At 54.2% G+C, this 19,236-nt stretch overlaps 1 protein-coding gene across 4 annotated transcripts in view; it reads left to right on the forward strand.

Moving 5' to 3' along the window:
* The first annotated feature begins 816 nt into the window (after positions 1-816).
* Positions 817-19,236, forward strand: part of Col16a1 (collagen type XVI alpha 1 chain) — a 53,834-nt gene continuing 35,414 nt past the window's right edge. For 2 of the 4 annotated variants that reach the window (XM_075944891.1, XM_075944892.1), the window contains exons 1-30: positions 901-1,030; positions 2,539-2,645; positions 4,561-4,635; positions 4,719-4,836; positions 5,803-5,926; positions 6,189-6,455; positions 7,008-7,088; positions 7,213-7,338; positions 8,044-8,097; positions 8,371-8,397; positions 9,206-9,241; positions 10,163-10,189; positions 11,140-11,202; positions 11,609-11,650; positions 11,730-11,774; positions 11,859-11,894; positions 12,275-12,337; positions 12,643-12,687; positions 12,764-12,859; positions 13,052-13,090; positions 13,517-13,561; positions 13,692-13,727; positions 14,152-14,262; positions 14,622-14,657; positions 14,872-14,907; positions 14,982-15,092; positions 15,349-15,393; positions 18,080-18,115; positions 18,259-18,303; positions 18,572-18,703. In XM_075944891.1, the coding sequence (XP_075801006.1) occupies positions 2,573-2,645; positions 4,561-4,635; positions 4,719-4,836; positions 5,803-5,926; positions 6,189-6,455; positions 7,008-7,088; positions 7,213-7,338; positions 8,044-8,097; positions 8,371-8,397; positions 9,206-9,241; positions 10,163-10,189; positions 11,140-11,202; positions 11,609-11,650; positions 11,730-11,774; positions 11,859-11,894; positions 12,275-12,337; positions 12,643-12,687; positions 12,764-12,859; positions 13,052-13,090; positions 13,517-13,561; positions 13,692-13,727; positions 14,152-14,262; positions 14,622-14,657; positions 14,872-14,907; positions 14,982-15,092; positions 15,349-15,393; positions 18,080-18,115; positions 18,259-18,303; positions 18,572-18,703 (2,070 nt within the window). In that variant the 5' untranslated portion in view covers positions 901-1,030; positions 2,539-2,572. Of the gene's footprint in view, positions 1,031-2,538; positions 2,646-4,560; positions 4,636-4,673; positions 4,837-5,802; positions 5,927-6,188; positions 6,456-7,007; positions 7,089-7,212; positions 7,339-8,043; positions 8,098-8,370; positions 8,398-9,205; positions 9,242-10,162; positions 10,190-11,139; positions 11,203-11,608; positions 11,651-11,729; positions 11,775-11,858; positions 11,895-12,274; positions 12,338-12,642; positions 12,688-12,763; positions 12,860-13,051; positions 13,091-13,516; positions 13,562-13,691; positions 13,728-14,151; positions 14,263-14,621; positions 14,658-14,871; positions 14,908-14,981; positions 15,093-15,348; positions 15,394-18,079; positions 18,116-18,258; positions 18,304-18,571; positions 18,704-19,236 lie in introns of all 4 variants that reach the window. The other 2 variants (XM_075944889.1, XM_075944893.1) reach the window with 2 other exon arrangements.

A 19,236-nucleotide genomic window follows, 5' to 3' on the forward strand; every position in this document is an offset into this window, starting at 1 on the left:
TCGTAGTCTGAGCCCCAGAATCCACACAGCGGGAGGAAATAACTGATTCTACAAGCTGTCCTCTGACTTCCACACAACATGGCATTTACAACTATGTCTGTGCCCATGTTCCCACGCATACACATACAAGATTAATTAAGTTTTTACAAAGCTGGAGCAGGGAGCAGGGATCTGAGCCTTTCCAACCTCGCTGAGTCCAAGAGGAAAAAGAGGACTCACTGATTATACTTCTGCAGAAACGAGGGCAGAGCAGAAGGAGTTAATTTAGCACAGGGTTGGGGAGGGGGCGCGTGTTGCTCTGTCCCTCCTCCCAGAGCAGACGGAGGCACTACAACCTAGGAATGCTAGGCCCAGGCTCTGGAAAAAGCTGACCACTGAGGCTTGGTCAGCAGCCACGTCGCGAGTTCCATGGCTGTGGAGGAGGGTCCTCAGACCTCTCCAGCTTTCTGGGGTCCCGGCCAAAAAAAGGAAAAGGGGGGCACAAAGGAGTTTTCTTAAACACCAGGCCTGGCTCTGGAAGCGTCTGGCGTGGTCTCCCTCTCTCCAACCCGCCGCAGGCGCCCCTTCTAGGGCAGCTCTGGGCACGCAGGGTGCCGCCTCGCCCTGCTGGCCCGCGGGCTCACCTGGCTGGTGAAGCAGGACGGGTGCGCCCGGGCGCAGGGCCAGGCCAGGAGCACGGCAGTGCAGCCCAGCAGCTAGCGCCTTCGCGCCAAGCGCTCTCTGCCTCCCTCCGCCTCCAGCCTGGCGGGCTGGCTCAGCTGTGTTCCATTAGCCTCTTGGCAAGGTCCCAGCGCCCCTAGAACCGCCCTCTTTCCCCTCCAGGAGCGGCCGGCAGTCCAGGCAGGCGTGCGCTGCGCGGCACTCAACAGAGAGAACTCGGGACGCCGAGAAGCTGGAGACCGGGCAGACCGGCAGGGCAGGGAGAGATCGAGAATTCCCCTGCGGGCCGGTGGACCCCAGGGCCCTGCTTCCCACAGCTGGCGGCCTTGGGGCCGCCAGGATTGTTCAGTGAGGGGCTTCCGGGCTATTGGTAAGTGGGCCAGGATTGGGCTGCTTCTCGCTCTAGGCTGAAAGGGCATTTTCTGCTACTGACTAGCTATGTGACCTGGGACAAGTGGCATCCCCTCCCTGAGGTCCTCCGTGCTCTTCTCTGCCCCAGGGTGGCATGGAAACTCCATGCCGGTCCTGCTGTCGCCTCAAATCTGTACCTGTGTTGACGGGGGCGGGGTCTCCCTGGAAGCATCTCTCTAGCTGTCTCTACACCCCTCCACTCAGACCGAGGCCCGAGAATGGATGCCAGAAGTGAACATGATGAGCACGTCTATGTTCACGCCTCCACATGCGCCCACATGCGGCTCACAGCCGGCTAGCCTTTCATTGGCTGTCGGGAAGGGAGGGCCAGGGTAGGATTTGAGAGTGGGAGATACACACCCCTAGGATGGGAGATGACTAGGGTGGGGGACGCAGTTCCATCCCAGGGAGAAGGGAGGAAGAGTCGAGCCTACATATATATTGGGGGAAGGGGTCCTTTCCGTTGTCATTCTGTATCCAGCCACAAGGCAGGTAAGTTAGGATTGCACTGGATGAAATTGGACTTGCCTAAGAAAAGTACCAACAGGAAGGCCCCAGGGAGGGGTGCTTATGGGCTGGCTCTGGACAGGAGTGTATATATAAACTCTGGGCTTATCAGTCCTCAGGTCTGTTAGCATGCCTGCGTGCAGCTAGGTTTGACTGCATAGTCCTGGTACCCATGCGCCTGTGTGTATTGTACTGACACACATGGCTTTGTGTGCTCATGATCTGCCTGTCCCGGAAGAGGACATGATATATGACTCTGCTGGCCACTTGCTGAGCCTGCATTGATTTATCTGGGCCCATCCATCAGGGTTTAATAAAACCAAAAGACAAGCATCCATCAGCCTGGGAGGTTGGCAACAAGGTCCTGGGCCCTGGTGACCTGCTCTCCCGCCCCTTGTCCACACAAGGGGAAGCTTTCTTGGCCCGCACAAAGCCCTGTGATCTCTGCCAAGAGACTCAGTCCAGTTTTCGGCCCTGACCTCGTGGACGCCTGGCAGGGCTACCTGTGCTTGGTTGAACACAGCTCTCCAGGTACTGGGCTACTGTGTGCCAGCACAGAACAGCTGTTAGAGCTCCGGGATTCATCCCAGCATTTTGATACATTGCCTCTGCTCAACCTCCCATCCCACCCTCCCAGCCTCTATGGTCTTTAAAGGCCCTCTAGACCCCCTTCTCAATCCTGACACAGCTAGAAGCTGCCTGGGCCCCTGTTTCTATGCGTCAGCCAGCCTTCTGCTCTGGCTGGTGGGTGTCTGGGCCATACCGGTGGCTAAATATTTATATTATCACCTCTGCCCAGATTCTCACCTCAGACCTGTGTGGGGCTCCTGACAGCGACGGATGCCAAGCCCTGACCACTACAGTCCCTGATGCATGGGCCTCAGACTGTTCCTACTTGTCCACACATGCCATTGTCCTTTGGGCACCCTGAAGCCCACCTTCCCTGTTTTTGGTTGTCAGGTGCCAAGGCTGCAGCTGATCTCTCTGGACCAGCATGTTGGCATCCTGGGCTCCTGGCTTGTGGCTGCTTGGGCTCTGGGCCACTTTCAGCCATGGAGCAAATATAGGTGAGCTGACTCAGACCTGCCTCTGGCTCCCGGTTTCTGGGGTCTTTGCACATATGTGACAATGTATATATCAGTCATATGGGCATTTATGGGCAAGTGTAGGAGCTGAGCTCAGGTTAGCTTCTGAGATGTTTGCATACTTGAGCCTGTGTGAGTTAGCTGTGTGTGTGTGTGAGTTAGCGCTCTCTCTCTCTCTCTCTCTCTCTCTCTCTCTCTCTCTCTCCCTCCCTCCCTCTCTCTCTCTGTATCACTTGTGTCTGAGGATCTCTGGGTTTGCATCTTGAGAAGCTCAGTACATTTGTATGTTCTCTTGGGTCTCTGCAGGGGGAGAACAGTCCCCCGTCCCCACCCCCAGCACATCCTTGCACTTCTTACTGGCTCTCTGGATGAGAAGGAGCAGGCACCACACTCTCCTTACAAAGGCAGCACTTTCAGAAAGCTGCCCAGCCCCTCTGTTCCTTCTCATGACAGTGACCCCATCCTCCAGCCACAGGCTCTTCTTTTGTACCAGCTTGAATCTCTGACGACTGCCCACCCCATGGTCTAGGCTCTGGACAGGGAGAGGGTGCAGTTTTCCAGGGGCCAAAGCCAAGGGAAGTTGACCAGGCAATCTGCCTGGCCTTGCTGGGTGCCCTCTGGGCCCGGTAGTTGCACCACCTAGCCAGGAAGGAGCCGAACTCTTAGGCCCAAGTCCAGGCATTCAGGGTGGGTGGGACTGCCTGTGTATGTGTGTGTGTGTGTACAGGCACATGTGTGTTTCTGCATGTGTATTGGAGAGTTTTGCTCTCCTCTCCCTCACCGGGTCCCCTAGAGGGGCTGGGGCAGAGGATTTCAACATCTGTAAGGAATCTGGGTCTGTTGCCAAGGGTGAGTCACCCAGTACTGCGGGATGCTGAAGACAGTGATGGTCTTTCCGGCCAGACTTGGGGGTGGAGATTGCAGTGGGTCACTGTGCCCAGGGACACAGGGCTCGGTCTTTCAACTAGGTTGGACAGGGAGTTGGCTATCTTCTGGGAGGTGACTTGACTGGCTTGGCCCAGCCTTTCCGTCAGCTTTGCTGGGAAGGCCCGTTGATTTTAGCCCCTGCCTCTTTGATGTAGCACCCTCCATCAACACTTCTGGTCTCAGGATGGGAGGGAAGTGCAGCCCCGGGGAGAAGGAGGTTTATAGCCACCAGCCCGTCCCTTTGGGACTTCAGAGACTGTGTCTTTGTTCAGAATCTCATACCTCTTTAATGGGCCTTGTCTGGCCTAAGTCACTGACGGTACCCTTGAGCTTGTGGTCCCCTCAAGCCTCTTGCTCTCTTTTTATTGTTTCACTAGCTGGGAATGCAGGTGAAAAGCCATACTGGTGGCTCAGACTTGTGTCAGCCTTTTTCTTCTGGGAATATGGAAAACAGAATGCCACCCATGTATGCGAGTGCATATGGCAGCCCTGAGGACATGGGTATGCATAGCTCATGCATGTATAGTCATGTGCACGCAGTTGCACGCAACACCAAGTGTGCATGAAGATAACATATCCTCATCCCCACTGTGTTCCTCTGCCCCCACCTAGGTGGAACACATGGAGGAACATGTACATAACATGTACATGTCCACTGTCCGGGCTCTGAACCAACCAGGGTTTCTTTCACCCCTGATTGGCCTAGCTCCAGCTGCGGGTATTGGAAGGCTGGGATCCCAGGCATTGGGTCCTATTCTTCTGTTGACTCATTCAGTGGCTGTGTGCTGGGCCCTTCTGGCACAGCCAAGGTCATAAGGCGAGAGTGAGCATAGCCTCAAGGCAGACTAAGTTAAAAGTCCAGAAGGAAGACTATGGACTTTTCCCCTCCTGGGGTCCCCAGGATCCCCCCACCCAGCCCCAGGCAGCTGCCTTCCTGAGTTCCTAATGCTCCAGGCCAACTTTCTCCCAGGTGAGCAATGCCCATCTTCCCAGCAAGAAGGACTCAAGCTGGAACACAGTAGTGACCCATCAACCAATGTGACTGGTGAGTGCAGTCTCAACCATCCCCTGCCCACTTCCTAGGGTTGCCCTGTGCTTCTCACCTGCCCTTCCTCTGATGTCCTGAAGGCTTCAACCTAATCCGCCGACTGAATCTCATGAAGATATCTGCCATCAAGAAGATCCGCAACCCCAAAGGGCCGCTCATCTTGCGACTGGGAGCTGCCCCGTTGACCCAACCCACACGGTAACAGACTCTGGGTGACTATTGGGAATTCATACTGACCTCAGCCACATTCTTGCAACTCTGGATGTGAGTGGTCCATTCCAGGGCCTCTCTGGAGGCCGTTTTGAGCCTTCCCTGCCTAATGTCTACCTACTGGCTGGCCCCTGGGCTTGAAGGGTAGGTTTGTGTGCGTGGTGACTGGCAACCCCAGCCTGGCTCTCACTGGCAAGGCAGGGCCAGGTTTATATCCCCTGGTTGCAATGAGAACCCTAGGCTGGTTTCAAGAGCCTGTGTCTATGTGAGTGTGGTCTTGTGTGAAGCCCAACTCCCAACAGCCCCTGGGCCGTCTGGCTCCTCCTGACCTGCATCTCCTTTCCTGGCTGCTGTGTTTATGCAGAAGCCCTTGGTCCCTTTCTCAGAATCTCTCCTTCCACTCTAGGTCCATACGCCATGCTGATTTCCTTGGGAGGGAGCTTCCTTTGCCAAAGTTGGGATGCAATGCTGAAATAGAAAAAGAAATGATTTATTTATTGTGCATATGAGTATTATGCCTATATGTATGTGCACCACATGCATGCACTGACTGCAGAGGCCAGAAGGGGGCATTCGATTCCCTCTGAGACTCCAGTTATAGATGGTTGTGAGATACTATATGGATGCTGGGAATCAATCCTTGGTCTTCTGGTTGAGAAGCCAGTGCTCTTAACCACTGATCTATCTCTCCAGTTTGCTGAGATCGTTTCAGGGATTCTCTGTTAATGTTCCTCTGTCCCATCAGGCCCCATGAGACTTCCCTGGACAAGAATTTCCCTGTTTTCACCACTGGCTTTCCCAGTAGATAGTCAATGCTTAGCACCCGGAAGGTGCTCAGTGAGTGTGTCAGGATGACTGTGTGCATGGTTTGGAGGTGCGTGCTGTGCATGTCTCGGGCAGGCTCATCCCTTGGGTGCCACTGAAACTCAGAGCAGCCTCTCTTCTCCCCTGCAGAAAAGTATTCCCTCGGGGACTGCCAGAGGAGTTTGTCCTGGTCCTGACAGTCCTGCTAAAGAAGCAAACCTTCCGGAACACGTGGTACTTGTTCCAAGTGACTGATGCAAACGGGTACCCACAGGTGAGCCCACCCCTTCCCTCACCCACTCCTTGGGCAACTGGTTGCATGTATCCAGCTCAGCTTCTCCCCACCCTTGTGGTTTCTGGGGCATCTCTGCTCCATCCCAGGGCCCATCACATTCTTACAGGATGTTCTCTGTGACCCCAGCTAGCTCTCTCCCATCCTGGGAAATAAGTTTGAGGCCCTCAACTTTGCCGTTCTATTCCTCTAGAACTCTGAATCGCTGTCCTTTTTTTATCCCCCCCCCCCCAATTTGTCACAGATCTCCTTGGAAGTCAACAGCCAGGAGCGGAGTCTAGAGCTCCGGGCACAGGGCCAAGATGGCGACTTTGTGTCCTGCATCTTCCCAGTGCCCCAGCTCTTTGATTTGCGTTGGCACAAGCTGATGCTGAGTGTGGCAGGTCGTGTGGCCTCTGTGCATGTGGACTGCATCTCAGCCTCCTCCCAGCCCCTGGGGCCCAGGCAACCCATTCGGCCTGGGGGCCATGTATTTCTGGGCTTAGATGCTGAGCAGGGCAAACCTGTTTTGGTGAGTGCTGGATCCTGGTCTCTGTTTCTACCTCTGGGGGAACCTTGAGCTCCTGAGAGTGTGTATTAGTGTTCAGATCCCCCTCTGGAGCCATTGCCTTCCATCTGCAGCCTAGCCACGTTAACCTGACATTTCAGGCCCTCCACCATCTGGCTACGTGCTCCCAGCATTTTCCTTATATCTCTATTGACTGCTGTCATCAATTCCCTCCAGTCCGATGGATCACCTAGGAAACTTGCATATGTATGTCTTTGCATATGCTTTTCCCTTTACCTGCGATGCTTTTCCTTAAATATTCATTTACAGGATGGGCCCAGCTTGGATGGAGCCACCTCTTACTGCCCGTTCCTCCATCTTCTTCTCTCTCCCTATTCCTCCCTTCCTCCTCCATCTCTGCTTTTAGCGACAGCTCTATTCTTGATGGCTTCCCTGACTAGCCTGGAGAGACCCTAAAGTCAAATCCTGGGGTGAAGACGTCTTTGAGCCTCTTTGGGGACCAAGGCAGAGCTATTTGATCATCTGAAATAAGATAAAGTTGTGTGTCCCCTGCAGTTTGACCTTCAGCAGGCGCACATCTACTGTGACCCAGAGCTGGTGCTGGAGGAGGGCTGCTGTGAGATCTTACCAGGAGGGGTGAGGAGCTGGCCCCTAGCACATGCTGTGCTGGAGGGGGGGGGGCAGCCTGCATGGGGACGGCAGAGGTCTGAGGATGCATCTGCCCCTCTGCTGACCCTGACCTTTCCCCCACATTGAGCAGTGTCCCCCAGAGACCTCCAAGGCCCGTCGGGATACGCAGAGTAATGAGCTCATTGAGATCAATCCTCAGACGGAGGGCAAGGTCTACACCCGCTGCTTCTGCTTGGAGGAGCCCCAGAACAGCAAGGTGGGTGAGCCGGGGAGGTACAGACTGTTCCACCCCTGACCTGGCTGAGGCTTGCCACCAGACTCAGCAGGTTGTGTGCCCAAGTTGGGAAGACCCCTGGATGTGGGCTTAACTTACATCTTATCTTATGGAACTCAGGGAAGTAGAGAGAGAACCCATGGCTTTAACCCTGTGCCTCGCTGGCATTGCACATTACGCTGCTCTAGCTCTGACTCTGGCCAGCCTCTCACTAATGCCATCTAGACCCTCCTGAGGCAGGCAGGACCCAGTCTGCACTTTCTCCTGAACAGGGATATGTGGGCCCTGATGCCAGGCTGCGCTCTTTCCCCCGGGGCTCTCTCACTCTCGCAGCACCATGGCCAGCTGCCCCATCCATTCCCAGGTTCTTTGGAGGTGGCAGGAAAACCCCATCCTTCCCTCAGCCCCACCCTCTGGTTGGGCAGTGTCCCTGCCTACTCAGGCATCATGCCCAGTCTTTGACTGCAGAAACACAAGATCCCATTGATTCGCTGTCTCCTTTCTACATCACATGGTGGAGTGGAAGGGAGAAGGGGCTCCTGTGGGGGCAGCCTCAGGGGTCTGAGCAAGCCCTTGATGCCCTGGGAGGTGCCAGATGCCAAACTGAGGGAGTGCCTGGCATGTGTGTGCTCTGCCTGGATGCCCCTTTCCATCATGGACTCCAGAATTGTCCCTCTCTCTGCCCAGGTGGATGCACAGCTGATGGGAAGAAGCAGCCAGAAGGCAGAAAGGGGGACAAAGGTAGACGGGGGTGGAGGGAGGAGCTCACGGTGCCCTCTGTCTGCCCTGCATGCCCTCTGTAAAGCCCTCGGAGAAGATGCCACACTCCCACTCTCTTCCTGCCCGGACAGAGCTTGGCTGTGTGGTGCCAGCTCTGAGAAGGGAAGACAGACTGGGCGGGACACAGTTTTGGGTGTTCTCTAGAGAGCTGGCTCCTGCCTGCTCTTGTACAGGGGCTTGGAGCAATGCTTGATCCCAGGTTCCCTTTCCATCCCCATACCCCCTTTTTCCCAGGCCCACCAGGAGACTGAAGCCAATGAGGTGAGCCTTTCTTCTGCGGGGGTGGGGTGGGGAATGTCAGCACTAACTCTTTGGATAAAGGTTTTGAGGCATAGCGCCTAGGTATTGGGGTAACAGATGACTGTGAAGTGCCCGACATTCCTGAGGGCCCAACAGGAGCCCCTGCCTGCCCTGGATTCTAGGGTGGAGGCCCTGGGAGCCATTCCTACTGAGTCAGAAGCCAATGGCCATGGGCACATGAGGAAAGCCTAGGTTTTAGCCATGAAACCCTTCTTCAGTGACGTGCTGTGTGGCCTTGGGCTTGTTCCTCTCTGGGCTTTAGTTTTTTTCATTTGAGAAGATGACTGTAGGTCTGTGTTGGTGGGAGACAAGGGGCAAGTTTGGCCTTCTATGCTTTCTGCCTCTATGAATATCTCAGGTCATGCTAAGGACACGTGAGGCGCTGTTTGTGCTGATAGCGAGAGACAGAGAGAGACGGAGACAGAGACAGAGAGACAGAGAGAGACGGAGACAGAGAGAGACAGAGAGAGACAGAGACAGAGAGACAGACAGAGACAGAGAGACAGAGAGAGATAGACAGAGAGACAGAGACAGAGAGAGACAGACAGAGACAGAGAGAGACAGACACACAGAGAGAGAGACAGAGAGACAGAGAGAGACAGACACAGAGACAGAGAGACAGACAGAGACAGAGAGACAGACAGAGACAGACAGAGAGACAGAAAGAGACAGACAGAGAGACAGAGAGAGAGTGTGTGTTATGCACTCTCATGTTGGGTAGGGCTAATCTTGGGGCTCAGAATTGACCCGCAGGCCTGTTTTCTTTCAGTGCCCACCCTGTGTCCACGGTGCCCGGGAGAGCAATGTAAGTGGATGGGGAGTCGTGGGTGGGGTGGCCGCAGTCTGGGCGTGCTTGCTTCTTAGAGCAGGCTGGAGTTTCCTGGTTGAGGACAAGGGGGCTTTGTTCACTTTCCCAGCATCCCCTGCCTGATCCCCAGAGCTGTGCTTAGCCCCACCCCTGAGCCATCAAGCCCTGACATCTTGATGGGGCCTTATGATCCAGAGTGGTGGCCTCCTCCGGAGGCGGAAGGGGACTAAGACCTTGGGTGCTGATTCCAGTTGTGCGTTGGCCTCCAGATCTCAGATCCGCTTTGACTGGAAGGCTCCACCTGTCACCTTGAAGGCCTAGGGGTGGGGGGTGGAGGAGCAGCCTAGGGACACCTAGCTCAGAGCCTGAGCATTCTCCTCTCCTAGCCTAGCCCAGCCTTCCCACTAAGAGTCTGAAAGGACAGGACTCAGTGCGAGCCATTTGGTACCTACTGTGCCCCTTCTGCAGGAGTTACCGTGTTTTGAGCAGGCGGGCTATATTGATTCACAAAGGGGGAATTGATTCCCCTAACTTTGGGGGAACTTAGAGGTGCCCCCCACTGCTGCCTGCCTCTCTTTCTATCCAGTCTCCCATCAAATCTGGTAAGGCCTTGGTTCCCAGAGGTGCTGGGGTTGCCATGGCAACCGAATGACCATGTTAGCCTAACAACTTGAGGTGGGCCTAGTCAAAGGCAGGCAGGTTGGAGAGAGTAGATCAGACCCTTCTGTTGGCTTTACAGCCTTGGAAAATAGAATCAGCTCGCTGATTGGCCTGGAAGGCAGGATGGGGACCTGGACTCTTGTGGTTGGTTTTGCCGTCATGGGTGTGAGCCTCACCGATTTGTTTCCCCACTCTGGGCCCTTGGTTCCCTCTAGCTCCCTATAGCTCAATGTCCTCTTCCCTCCTGTGTTCCCTTAGGTCACACTTGGTCCCTCTGGCCCCAAGGTAAGACCCAGCAGAGAGCAGAATTCTCCCATCTTCTTTGGTGGTCTTGGTCCCTCCCATGTCATGTTGCCCTATGGTCATGTGTTTATGTCAGAACTGCCCGGGTGTGTTTAAGTCTGTGTTGGAGTGAGTGGGTTGTATATTATGCAGAGTCCAGAACTGACCTTTGCTGAGGCAAAGCTCCTCAGTACCGAGTACCAAGCCCTGAGCCCTGGGTATACATACCCTTCCTAGGAGGTGAGTGCTCTCATCATTCCAGGCATAGGTCATGGGATGTGTCAGAATGATCATGTGTGGGTATATACCTGTATATTCTGGAACATATATCTGCACCTATGTGGTCCACAGGCCAAGGGCTGAGCCTCTAGGGACCTGTGGGCTTAATGGGTCTCAAGTTTGTGAGCAATGGGGCAAGCATGGCTCGTGTGAGCATGTGCTATACTTGCTTTGCTAGCTTGTGAGTGGGTGGGCTCTGCCCACCACGTCGCCCACAGCATCCCTGTCTTATTCACACAATGTCTGGAGACGGGTGCAGCTGCATCAATCCTATTTTATTGATGAAGAATTGGAGGCTCAGGGAGGTGACAGGACTTGCACAAGGCTCGAGCTCAGGAAACTTGACTATTAGCTGTCCTGGGTTTATGTTGTTCTGCGTATCTATGCAATGTGTTCACGTGCTGTGGATCTGTTGGGTGTTTGCTAATGTGCATGCCTGTGGGTGTGGGGGATGGGATACTCTGTGTGAGGCTGTAGGTTTGCCAAACAGCCTTTTGGTGTATATGGAATCTGTGTACTGTGGGTAGTATATGGGGGTGGGGCTCTGTGTGTGTATGTGTGTATGTATATGCACGCACACATTTGCATAATAGAGGGATGGAGGCAACCAGGGGTAGGGAAAACTTCCTGGAGGCTCCCTTTAGGCTTGACCATCATTCTGGTCTCACCCACAGGGAGGGAAAGGTGAGCGAGGCCTGACTGGACCATCAGGCCCCAAGGGAGAGAAGGGAGCTCGGGTAAGTGCCCAAACCAAGTCAACATCAGGGCCTCTCCCACTGGAGAGGGGCTTGGTGGGATGTAAATTAACATCCCACCACCTCAGTGGGAAACCTGACCAAATGGGCATTTGGCCAGAGTTCTACAGGGGTTAGCCTGGCCAAGCGGGCATTTGGTCAGGGTTCTACAGGAATTGGCCTGGCCAAGTGGGTGTTTGGTCAGGGTTCTACAGGGGTTAGCCTGGCCAAGTGGGCGTTTGGTCAGGGTTCTACAGGGGTTAGCCTGGCCAACTGGGCATTTGGTCAGGGTTCTACAGGGGTTAACATGTGGAAGCCTATTTTCTAGGGTACCTAGGCCTTTCCTAGCAATAGGTTTTTGTGACTCCCCTGGGAGGCTCTAGCCTTGACCCCTGTTACTTACTCACAGGGCAGCGACTGTGTTCGAGTCTCCCCAGATGCCCCACTTCAGGTAAGACTGAGAAGTGAGGCCTGTTTCAGGGCCGAGACAGGAGCATTCTGCCCACTTAACCCCTTTTCTCCCTTGTCAGTGTGCAGAAGGCCTGAAAGGAGAGAAGGGAGAATCAGGAGACTTGGTAAGCCTGGGACCTACCGCAGGGCAGAGAGGATGGGTCCTGACCCCGCCTCCCCCATTCATTTGTGCTCCCTCCTCATCTTAGGGACCCTCAGGAGCCCCAGGCTCAACAGGCCAGAAGGTAAAAGGCTTTTGTTTGGAGGGGTGGGTGCCCAGATGGACCACGGGTCCTACGTTCATGAGGACAGAAATGTCTAAGGCCTTCCTAGAGGATCGTGACAGATCGGCAGAGTTGACTCTCCCCTCCCCATCCCTTCTAATCCTCTGCCTAGTCCAAACACCCACCACATCTAGAAGGCAATACCACATGTTTGTGGAATGAGTAGTCTAGCTGGTTTGAAAGTTCTTTCTATTGTCTGCCCTTCTGAGGAAGGCATTCATTTTTCAGAAGAAGCGGAGTTGGGCAGGGGAGCTCTGGAAGGCCCTTGGCCCTCCCCTAATAGGAAATAACTGCCCTGCTTCTTTTCCTCAGTCCTGGTCACTTGTCTCTTCCTTCCCCAGGGCCAGAAAGGCGAGAAGGGTGACGGAGGCCTCAAAGGATTGCCAGGAAAGCCAGGCCGAGATGTATGTTGTTGGGGACCCTCTCCCTAGGCCTCAAAATTTAGACTCTAACCCAGAGGTCCAGCCTCCTCCTGCTGGTCAAGGAGGTGAGGGGCTGTGTCCCAGGAGACATAGCATGGCGGTATAGGTCCTGAACGCAGGCTCTTAACTCTAAGAATGGTCATATTTGATAACTGTAGGGTACCAGGTTGGGGTCTGGCATGGGAGAAGGATGATAAAGGGTGACAGAGGTGTATATTTATTTTCTTGTCTCAGTGGGGCAGTTGCCAGACCCCTGGCTGTCCCTACCTTGGCCCTCTTCCTAACAGGGTCGGCCAGGAGAGATCTGTGTCATTGGACCCAAAGGGCAGAAAGTGAGTTTCAGGCCCGGGTGTTGGAGCAGCGGTGGGGCTAAGGTGGTGGCCCCTCTCATAACCACTTGTGTGCCAGGGTGACCCTGGCTTCGTGGGGCCCGAGGGACTGGCAGGAGAGCCTGGGCCCCCCGGCCTCCCTGGGCTGCCTGGGATAGGACTGCCTGGGACTCCTGTAAGTATGCCCACACCTCTCTTCTTGTCCTCTCCTGGGACCTCTCCCTCCCCCACTCCTGCCCCCCCCAAGGGTGGGGCTGAGTTGGGAATAAGACCAGGTCCCGGGGGTGCAGGTTGGAGGGTGACTTAAGACAAAGCCCCTCATAGTGCTGTAGAGAGGAAACTTGTACCACCCTGTTTCTGCCATCAGGGAGATCCAGGTGGCCCACCAGGCCCAAAGGGAGACAAGGTAAGCCTGGAAGGAGTGTGGACATGGGCTGGGAGGGGGCGTGACCATGCAGTGTGCATATCTGAAGACATGGTGGGGTTTTGGCCTGAATGGGCTCAGTTTAGTCGAGGTGCTAAAGGGGGTATCTCTACTCAAATACTAGCTGGGCTGGGGGCCTTGGCTTTGGCGAGCAGCAAGCCCTGCAAATGTCTGTCTGTCTGTCACTCCTCCTTGTTGTGACACTCACGGAAGGGCACTCAGAGCCTTAGTCATTCCCCATCCTTTTCCAGAGCTACACACAGGAGAACAGGCAAAAGGAAGGGAGGATTTAGCCAGTCAGTGGACCAAGTGGAGGTGGGAGGTTCAGCTGAGAGGCCGGGTCAAGGGACAAAGGGGAAGAGGCCACATCAGGGGGAGCCTCGCCTTTAACCTTTCTTCTGATTACAGGGCAGCTCTGGGACTCCAGGAAAGGAAGGTCCTGGAGGGAAGCCTGTGAGTGGGCGCAAGCATGGGAGAGGGTTCCCTGTCCACCATGCCTGGGTCCTCGGCTCTTTCCGGGCATACTGGTCTTTTTGCCCTGGCATTAATGCCCCTGCTTCTCTCTGCCCTTCCTTCCCAACAGGGCAAGCCGGGAGTGCCAGGGACTAAGGGAGAGAAGGTAAGCTCCAGGCCTGGCTGCCCTGGGTTAGGTTGGGAACAGGATCTGCTCTGAGCAGCAGGGGCACTCTGCCCACAGGCAGGGCCTGCCTCAGGTGGCCCTCTCTTTATTCCTATGGAAGGTATGTGATTAGCTCAGGAGCCTGCCTGGGGGGTCGGCCACACTCGGACCCTGCCTCTGGCACCTGCATGGTTAATGAGCGCTGTCAGCAGGACACATGTGCCTCCCCTGGCTTCCTTCGAGGACAGAGTGTCAGCAAGTCTGAGACTCCTGAATGAAGGAGTCCCTTGGACATGAAGGCCCTATAGTGTTCCTGTTGTCCACTTTGAGGATGGGGATACCTAAAGCTGGTGTGACAGAGGCTTCCATCTTTCCCAAGGTCTCAGCCCCACCTTATCCTCCTGTGGTTGTTCCCTTCCACTAGGGTGACCCCTGTGAAGTGTGTCCAACACTGCCTGAAGGGTTCCAGAATTTTGTGGGACTCCCTGGAAAACCAGGTCCCAAAGGAGAGCCAGGTGATCCTGCTCCAGCCAGGGTGAGTGCCCAAGTGGCCACAGAGGGACATATTTAAAACAGACCCTAAAGGACTGGGTATTTCTCAAAGCCACCGAGAGGTTAAGCAGAGTATAGCCCAGAAGGGGTTTGAACCATAGAGTTTAGGGCAGGCAAGAGTGTCATCCCAGATTTCCATGGCAACCTCCCAGCACTTTCCCTACACCCCCAAGAGACTCTGGAATGTCTTTTGGGCAAGATAGGGTGGAACCATCTCTTACTGTGAGTAGCCTGCCTCTAGGCTTGGGAATTGGTTAGAGAGGATACAAGAAAGTGGTCAGGGCCAGGGTTAAGGTCCTGGCCCCGCCTCCTCATCCCACTCCTTGGTACACTCTCTTTCAGGAGGGCCTAGGAGCTGTTGGACTGAAAGGTGATCGGGTAAGTAAGGAACTTTCTGTGGGGACAGTTAGCCTAAGCTTATTTCCCTTGTTTGTTATATGAGTTGACGGGCACGCCCTCTGAACCACAGGACGGGAGCAATTCAGAGGGCATCCGTGTGGATGTCACACTGCTGTCCTTAAATATGGCTAGAGCATTCGGGGTGTCCCGACATGCCTGCTCTCAGCCCACAAACCGTTCTTTTTCCTTGCAGGGAGATCCAGGCATCCAAGGCATGAAGGGAGAGAAGGTAGGAAGCCCCTGCGTCCTGCTCTTTGCCTTCTGTTCACTTAGGAGGTTTTGATTCTTCTCTTCCTTCCTTAGGGGGAACCCTGTTCATCCTGCAGTTCAGGTGTTGGGGCCCAGCATCTTAGGCCCTCCACAGGGGCCAGTGAAGACCCAGGCTCCTCTGGCCATGGTTTACCTGGCCTTCCGGTGAGTGACCTGCCCTTAGCATACTAATGGCTGTCCTAGCTCTTCAGGTCCCAAGCTTTGGGGCAGGGAGCAGGAGGTGGGCCATAGCTTTTCTCTGTCTGTGCTAGGCTGCTACTTGTAACATAGTAACTGTCTAGCAACCCCCCTTGCTCCTTTCTCTTGCTTGTTGGACACTGAGACAAGCGGGAGTTTGGAGGGGTGTCAGTGACCCAGAGCAGAGGCACTGTGACTCCATCTTGTTTTGTTTTGTTTTAAGGGGAAATCTGGAGTTCCTGGGCCGAGAGGTCTGAAAGGAGAGAAGGTGAGTCCAGGGCTGAAAGTCAGAGACACAGGCAGCAGGGGAGACAGCCCTGAGAGGCAAGTGAGGCAGAGATCAGACTGGAATTTCACCGCAGAACTCATCCTTCAGGGTTTTGTTTTTATTTTTTTAAAAATATTTATTTATTTATTATGTGTACAATATTCTGTCTGTGTCTATGCCTACAGGCCAGAAGAGGGCACCAGACCTCATTACAGATGGTTGTGAGCCACCATGTGGTTGCTGGGAATTGAACTCAGGACCTTTGGAAGAGCAGGCAATGCTCTTAACCGCGGAGCCATCTCTCCAGCCCCTTAATTTTTATTTTTATTTTATTTTTTTAACTGAGCAGAGTCAAGGAATTTATTTCCAAGAAGCTCATGTTTTTCAAGAGAATTACTTAGTGCTGTATTTTTAATTTCACGATCACCTAAAACTATTAAGCACGTCCAGACTACCTTATAGCAAGATAATACTTAATTTCCCTTCTCTGTTCATCATTGCCAGGCCGGCTCCACGCCTTGTGCAGGTTATATTCTTGCTTTATTCCTCCCAGATCTGAGGGGGCGCATTTCTTCTCCACTCTTCCCATTTTATGGATAAGGAAAATGAGACATAAAAAGGCCAAGGAAATCTCCCAGGGCTCCGTGGGTGTTTGGATACAGAATTGTGATCTGAGCCCAGGAAGTCTGGCTCCACTATAGTCTATAGTCGCCACTACTCGGCTAGGTTTCTAGAGTTGATGCCCATGCTAACACTTGTATTTATGATTGCGTTAGAGAAAAATGTCTAATAGAGCGTTGCTCAAGCGAGGGGCTCTGTGGGTGTGGACGCGCTCAAGCGGGGGAGGGGGGGCACATTAGGATGTGCGTTTAGACTCACCTCTAACAGGAGAATCACATGTGGCGTTTCTCAGACGGAGCTGTAGTACCCCTTCCCAGCCCTGCTCTCCTTCCCTTGTGTGTGTGTGGTGCCACCGAGATTGAACCAGAATCTACTATGTGCTTTGCCAACCCTCTACCACTGAGTCCCATCCCCTGCCCCATAGACACCTGGAGAACCCTTATTTCACTCTTTATTTTGAAATAGGGTCTCACTAAGTTGCCCAGGCTGGCTTTGAACTCACAGTGTAACCTCAGGCAGACCTTGACTTTGCGATTCTCCTTCCTACCCTTCTTTAGTACTAGATTAGGGGCTAACAGGTGTGCCCAGCCTTTTCCAGCACAGCGAATAGCATATCCCGAAATCTCCAAAGCCCAGAGCTGACGTCACCCTTGACCCCTCCTCCCCCCACACCTCCTCCCATCCATCCCATCCACAGGTCCTGATAGTTCAGCCCCAGTCTCCTGCAACTCTCCCTGCTTCTCTCCATTTGTGCCCCTGGGTCTCCGTGGCCTCCCTCCTGATGGCAGCCCGCAGGTGTCCTTCGCAGCCCTTCGACGGCCCATTTATCACTGAGCAGTTCATGTGGCTTTGTAGAAAGAACTCCAGTGGCAGAGCTTCCTGCTTACAGGCCTTTGGGGACTTGGCTTTGTGCCACCATCCTGCTGGACCTCATGCTGGGCGACCTCCCTTCTAGGGTCCCCTCCTCCTCTCTCTGCCTTCCTTTACTTCAGCCGTCTGACCCTCTTCCATTCTGGAGCGTGTGGAGACTGTTCCCCCTCCAGCCTTCATACAGGCGACTCCCATAGGAACACAGAAGCTCCCACTTCTTTCGCTGGCGGGCCTCATTTGCATCCTTCTGATGACTGTGGTGCCACGTCTCTGACCACCCTGTATAAACGGGACCTCCTCTGGTCTGGGTCATTGTCACTGACAAGGTTGCTATTCTAAAAGCTCTGCTCATAAAGAGCTTGCCTCACAAGCTTGAGGACCTGAATTCGAATTCCCAGCATCTATATAAAAAGTCAGAACCCTGAGCACTGTAACCCCAGCACTGCAGGTGAGAAGCAGTTGAAAACCTGGAGCTCACTGACCTGCTAGCCAAGCGGAACTGATGAGCGCTGGGGTCAGTGAGAGAGACCCAATCTCAAAGTATTATGTGGAGAACGTTAGTGGAAGATGCCTGATGTCAACCTCTGGCCTCTGCCCACATGCATATGTACACCACACACACACACACACACACACACACACACACACACATACACACACGCACGCACGCATACATGCACGCACACACACACACACACAACCACGCACACACGCACGCACACACACACACACGTTGGGAGGAAAGATGAGAATATAGTTTAATTGGTAAGGTGCTTGTCCACCATACACAAAGCCCTGCGTTTGATCCCCAACACTATAGAAACTGGGAAGGGTGATGCCCACCCGAGGCAGGAAGATCAGAAGTTCAAGGTGATCTTTGACTACATAGCATAGGGTAACTTTTTTTTAAAAAAGTCCTTCAGTGTGCAGGGTCCACGGGGCATTTTTGTCTATGCTGTTCACGTATGCAGTACCTAGCCCGGTGCTCGGGGCCGAAAGGCAGTCGATGAACAGCTGTTGGAGAAATAACTTCATGATCTCTGCCCGGCGAGAGGTGGAGCGGGCTGGGCTCAGCTTCAAGGCTGTAGCTGGTCAGGGATTCCCTGAGGAATTTGGGGAAATCCCACGAGTCTGCTCCTGCATCTGGCATCTCTACCGTTTCCCCTTAACTATATGCTCTCTGTTTGGCCCTCAGGGTAATTTTGGCGATTCGGGGCCGGCTGGAGTTCCAGTAAGTAAACTTCAGATGGCAGTGGCTTAGGGTAGGGCAAGGTGGGAGGTGCTGCCCTCCACAGGAGAACTGACAGGCTTGGGCTGGGCCTCTGCCTAGCCTCGGCTGCTACTGGGCAGCCTCTCATATGGCTTCTCATGCAGGGGCCACCAGGACCAGTGGGACCAGCAGGCACCAAAGGGGCAAAGGTGAGTCTGGGGCTCCTGGTGTGGCACAGGGCACATCCCTGTTCTAGCATGTTCTACTCCAGATCCTGGATTCTCTGCAGTCTGTGGGGGTGAATTCTAGCTCTTAGTGACAATAGTCTTGCTTCCATCTTCACTTCTCATGCTCCCCGTCTCTCTGCTGTGCTCCTAGTCTCTCCAGAGACATCCCCCACTCTGCTGAGCTGGCTACCTTCTGCAGCTCCAGATCCCAAGCCCAGGAACCCCTTAACTCAGTATCTTTGCTCTGCAGGGGGAGCCTTGTGAGCCCTGTGCAGCCTTATCCAGACTTCCGGATGGGGACAGCCATGTGGTTCATTTGCCGGGCCCAGCTGGAGAGAAGGGAGAGCCCGGTCCCCCAGGCTTTGGATTACCTGGGAAGCAGGTGAATTCTGAGATCTCTGGAGGTGGATGTGGGCAGGATGCGAGGAAGAGCATGGTCCCTCCCTGCGTCTCTGGACTTCCTACACAGAAAGATAAAGTGGGGGTGGGATCAACCTTTCTGTGTCTAGTGCAAGCTGCTTGCACCCTGCACACAGGTTCCTGTTGTGGCAGAGCAAGGACAAGGCACAGCCTCAGCAGAGCTAGGTTCCAACTCTGGCTCTGATTTTGATAAGATCTTTGACTTGAGCAAGTCACTCCTGTTCTCTGTCCCTCTGGGTCCCATTCTTAGAGTTGTGGTGAAGCTCATGAGCAAAGCACGGGACAGCGCACAAGGGCTGCTGGAGAAACAGCAGTTACGACTGCTGTAGGTTGGTGGCTGCCACTTTTACGGTGACAGCAAACACTGACCCAGCAGAACAATCTCACAGGAACCCTTGGTTGCAGAAGCCTACACTATGTCATCCTCCCCATTTGACAAATGAGGAAAGTGAGCCTAGATGAGGCTCCTTGCCTAGGTCATACAGGCAGAAATCT

The sequence above is a fragment of the Microtus pennsylvanicus genome, chromosome 13 (genome assembly GCF_037038515.1).
Source record: "Microtus pennsylvanicus isolate mMicPen1 chromosome 13, mMicPen1.hap1, whole genome shotgun sequence".
Taxonomy (NCBI): domain Eukaryota; kingdom Metazoa; phylum Chordata; class Mammalia; order Rodentia; family Cricetidae; genus Microtus; species Microtus pennsylvanicus.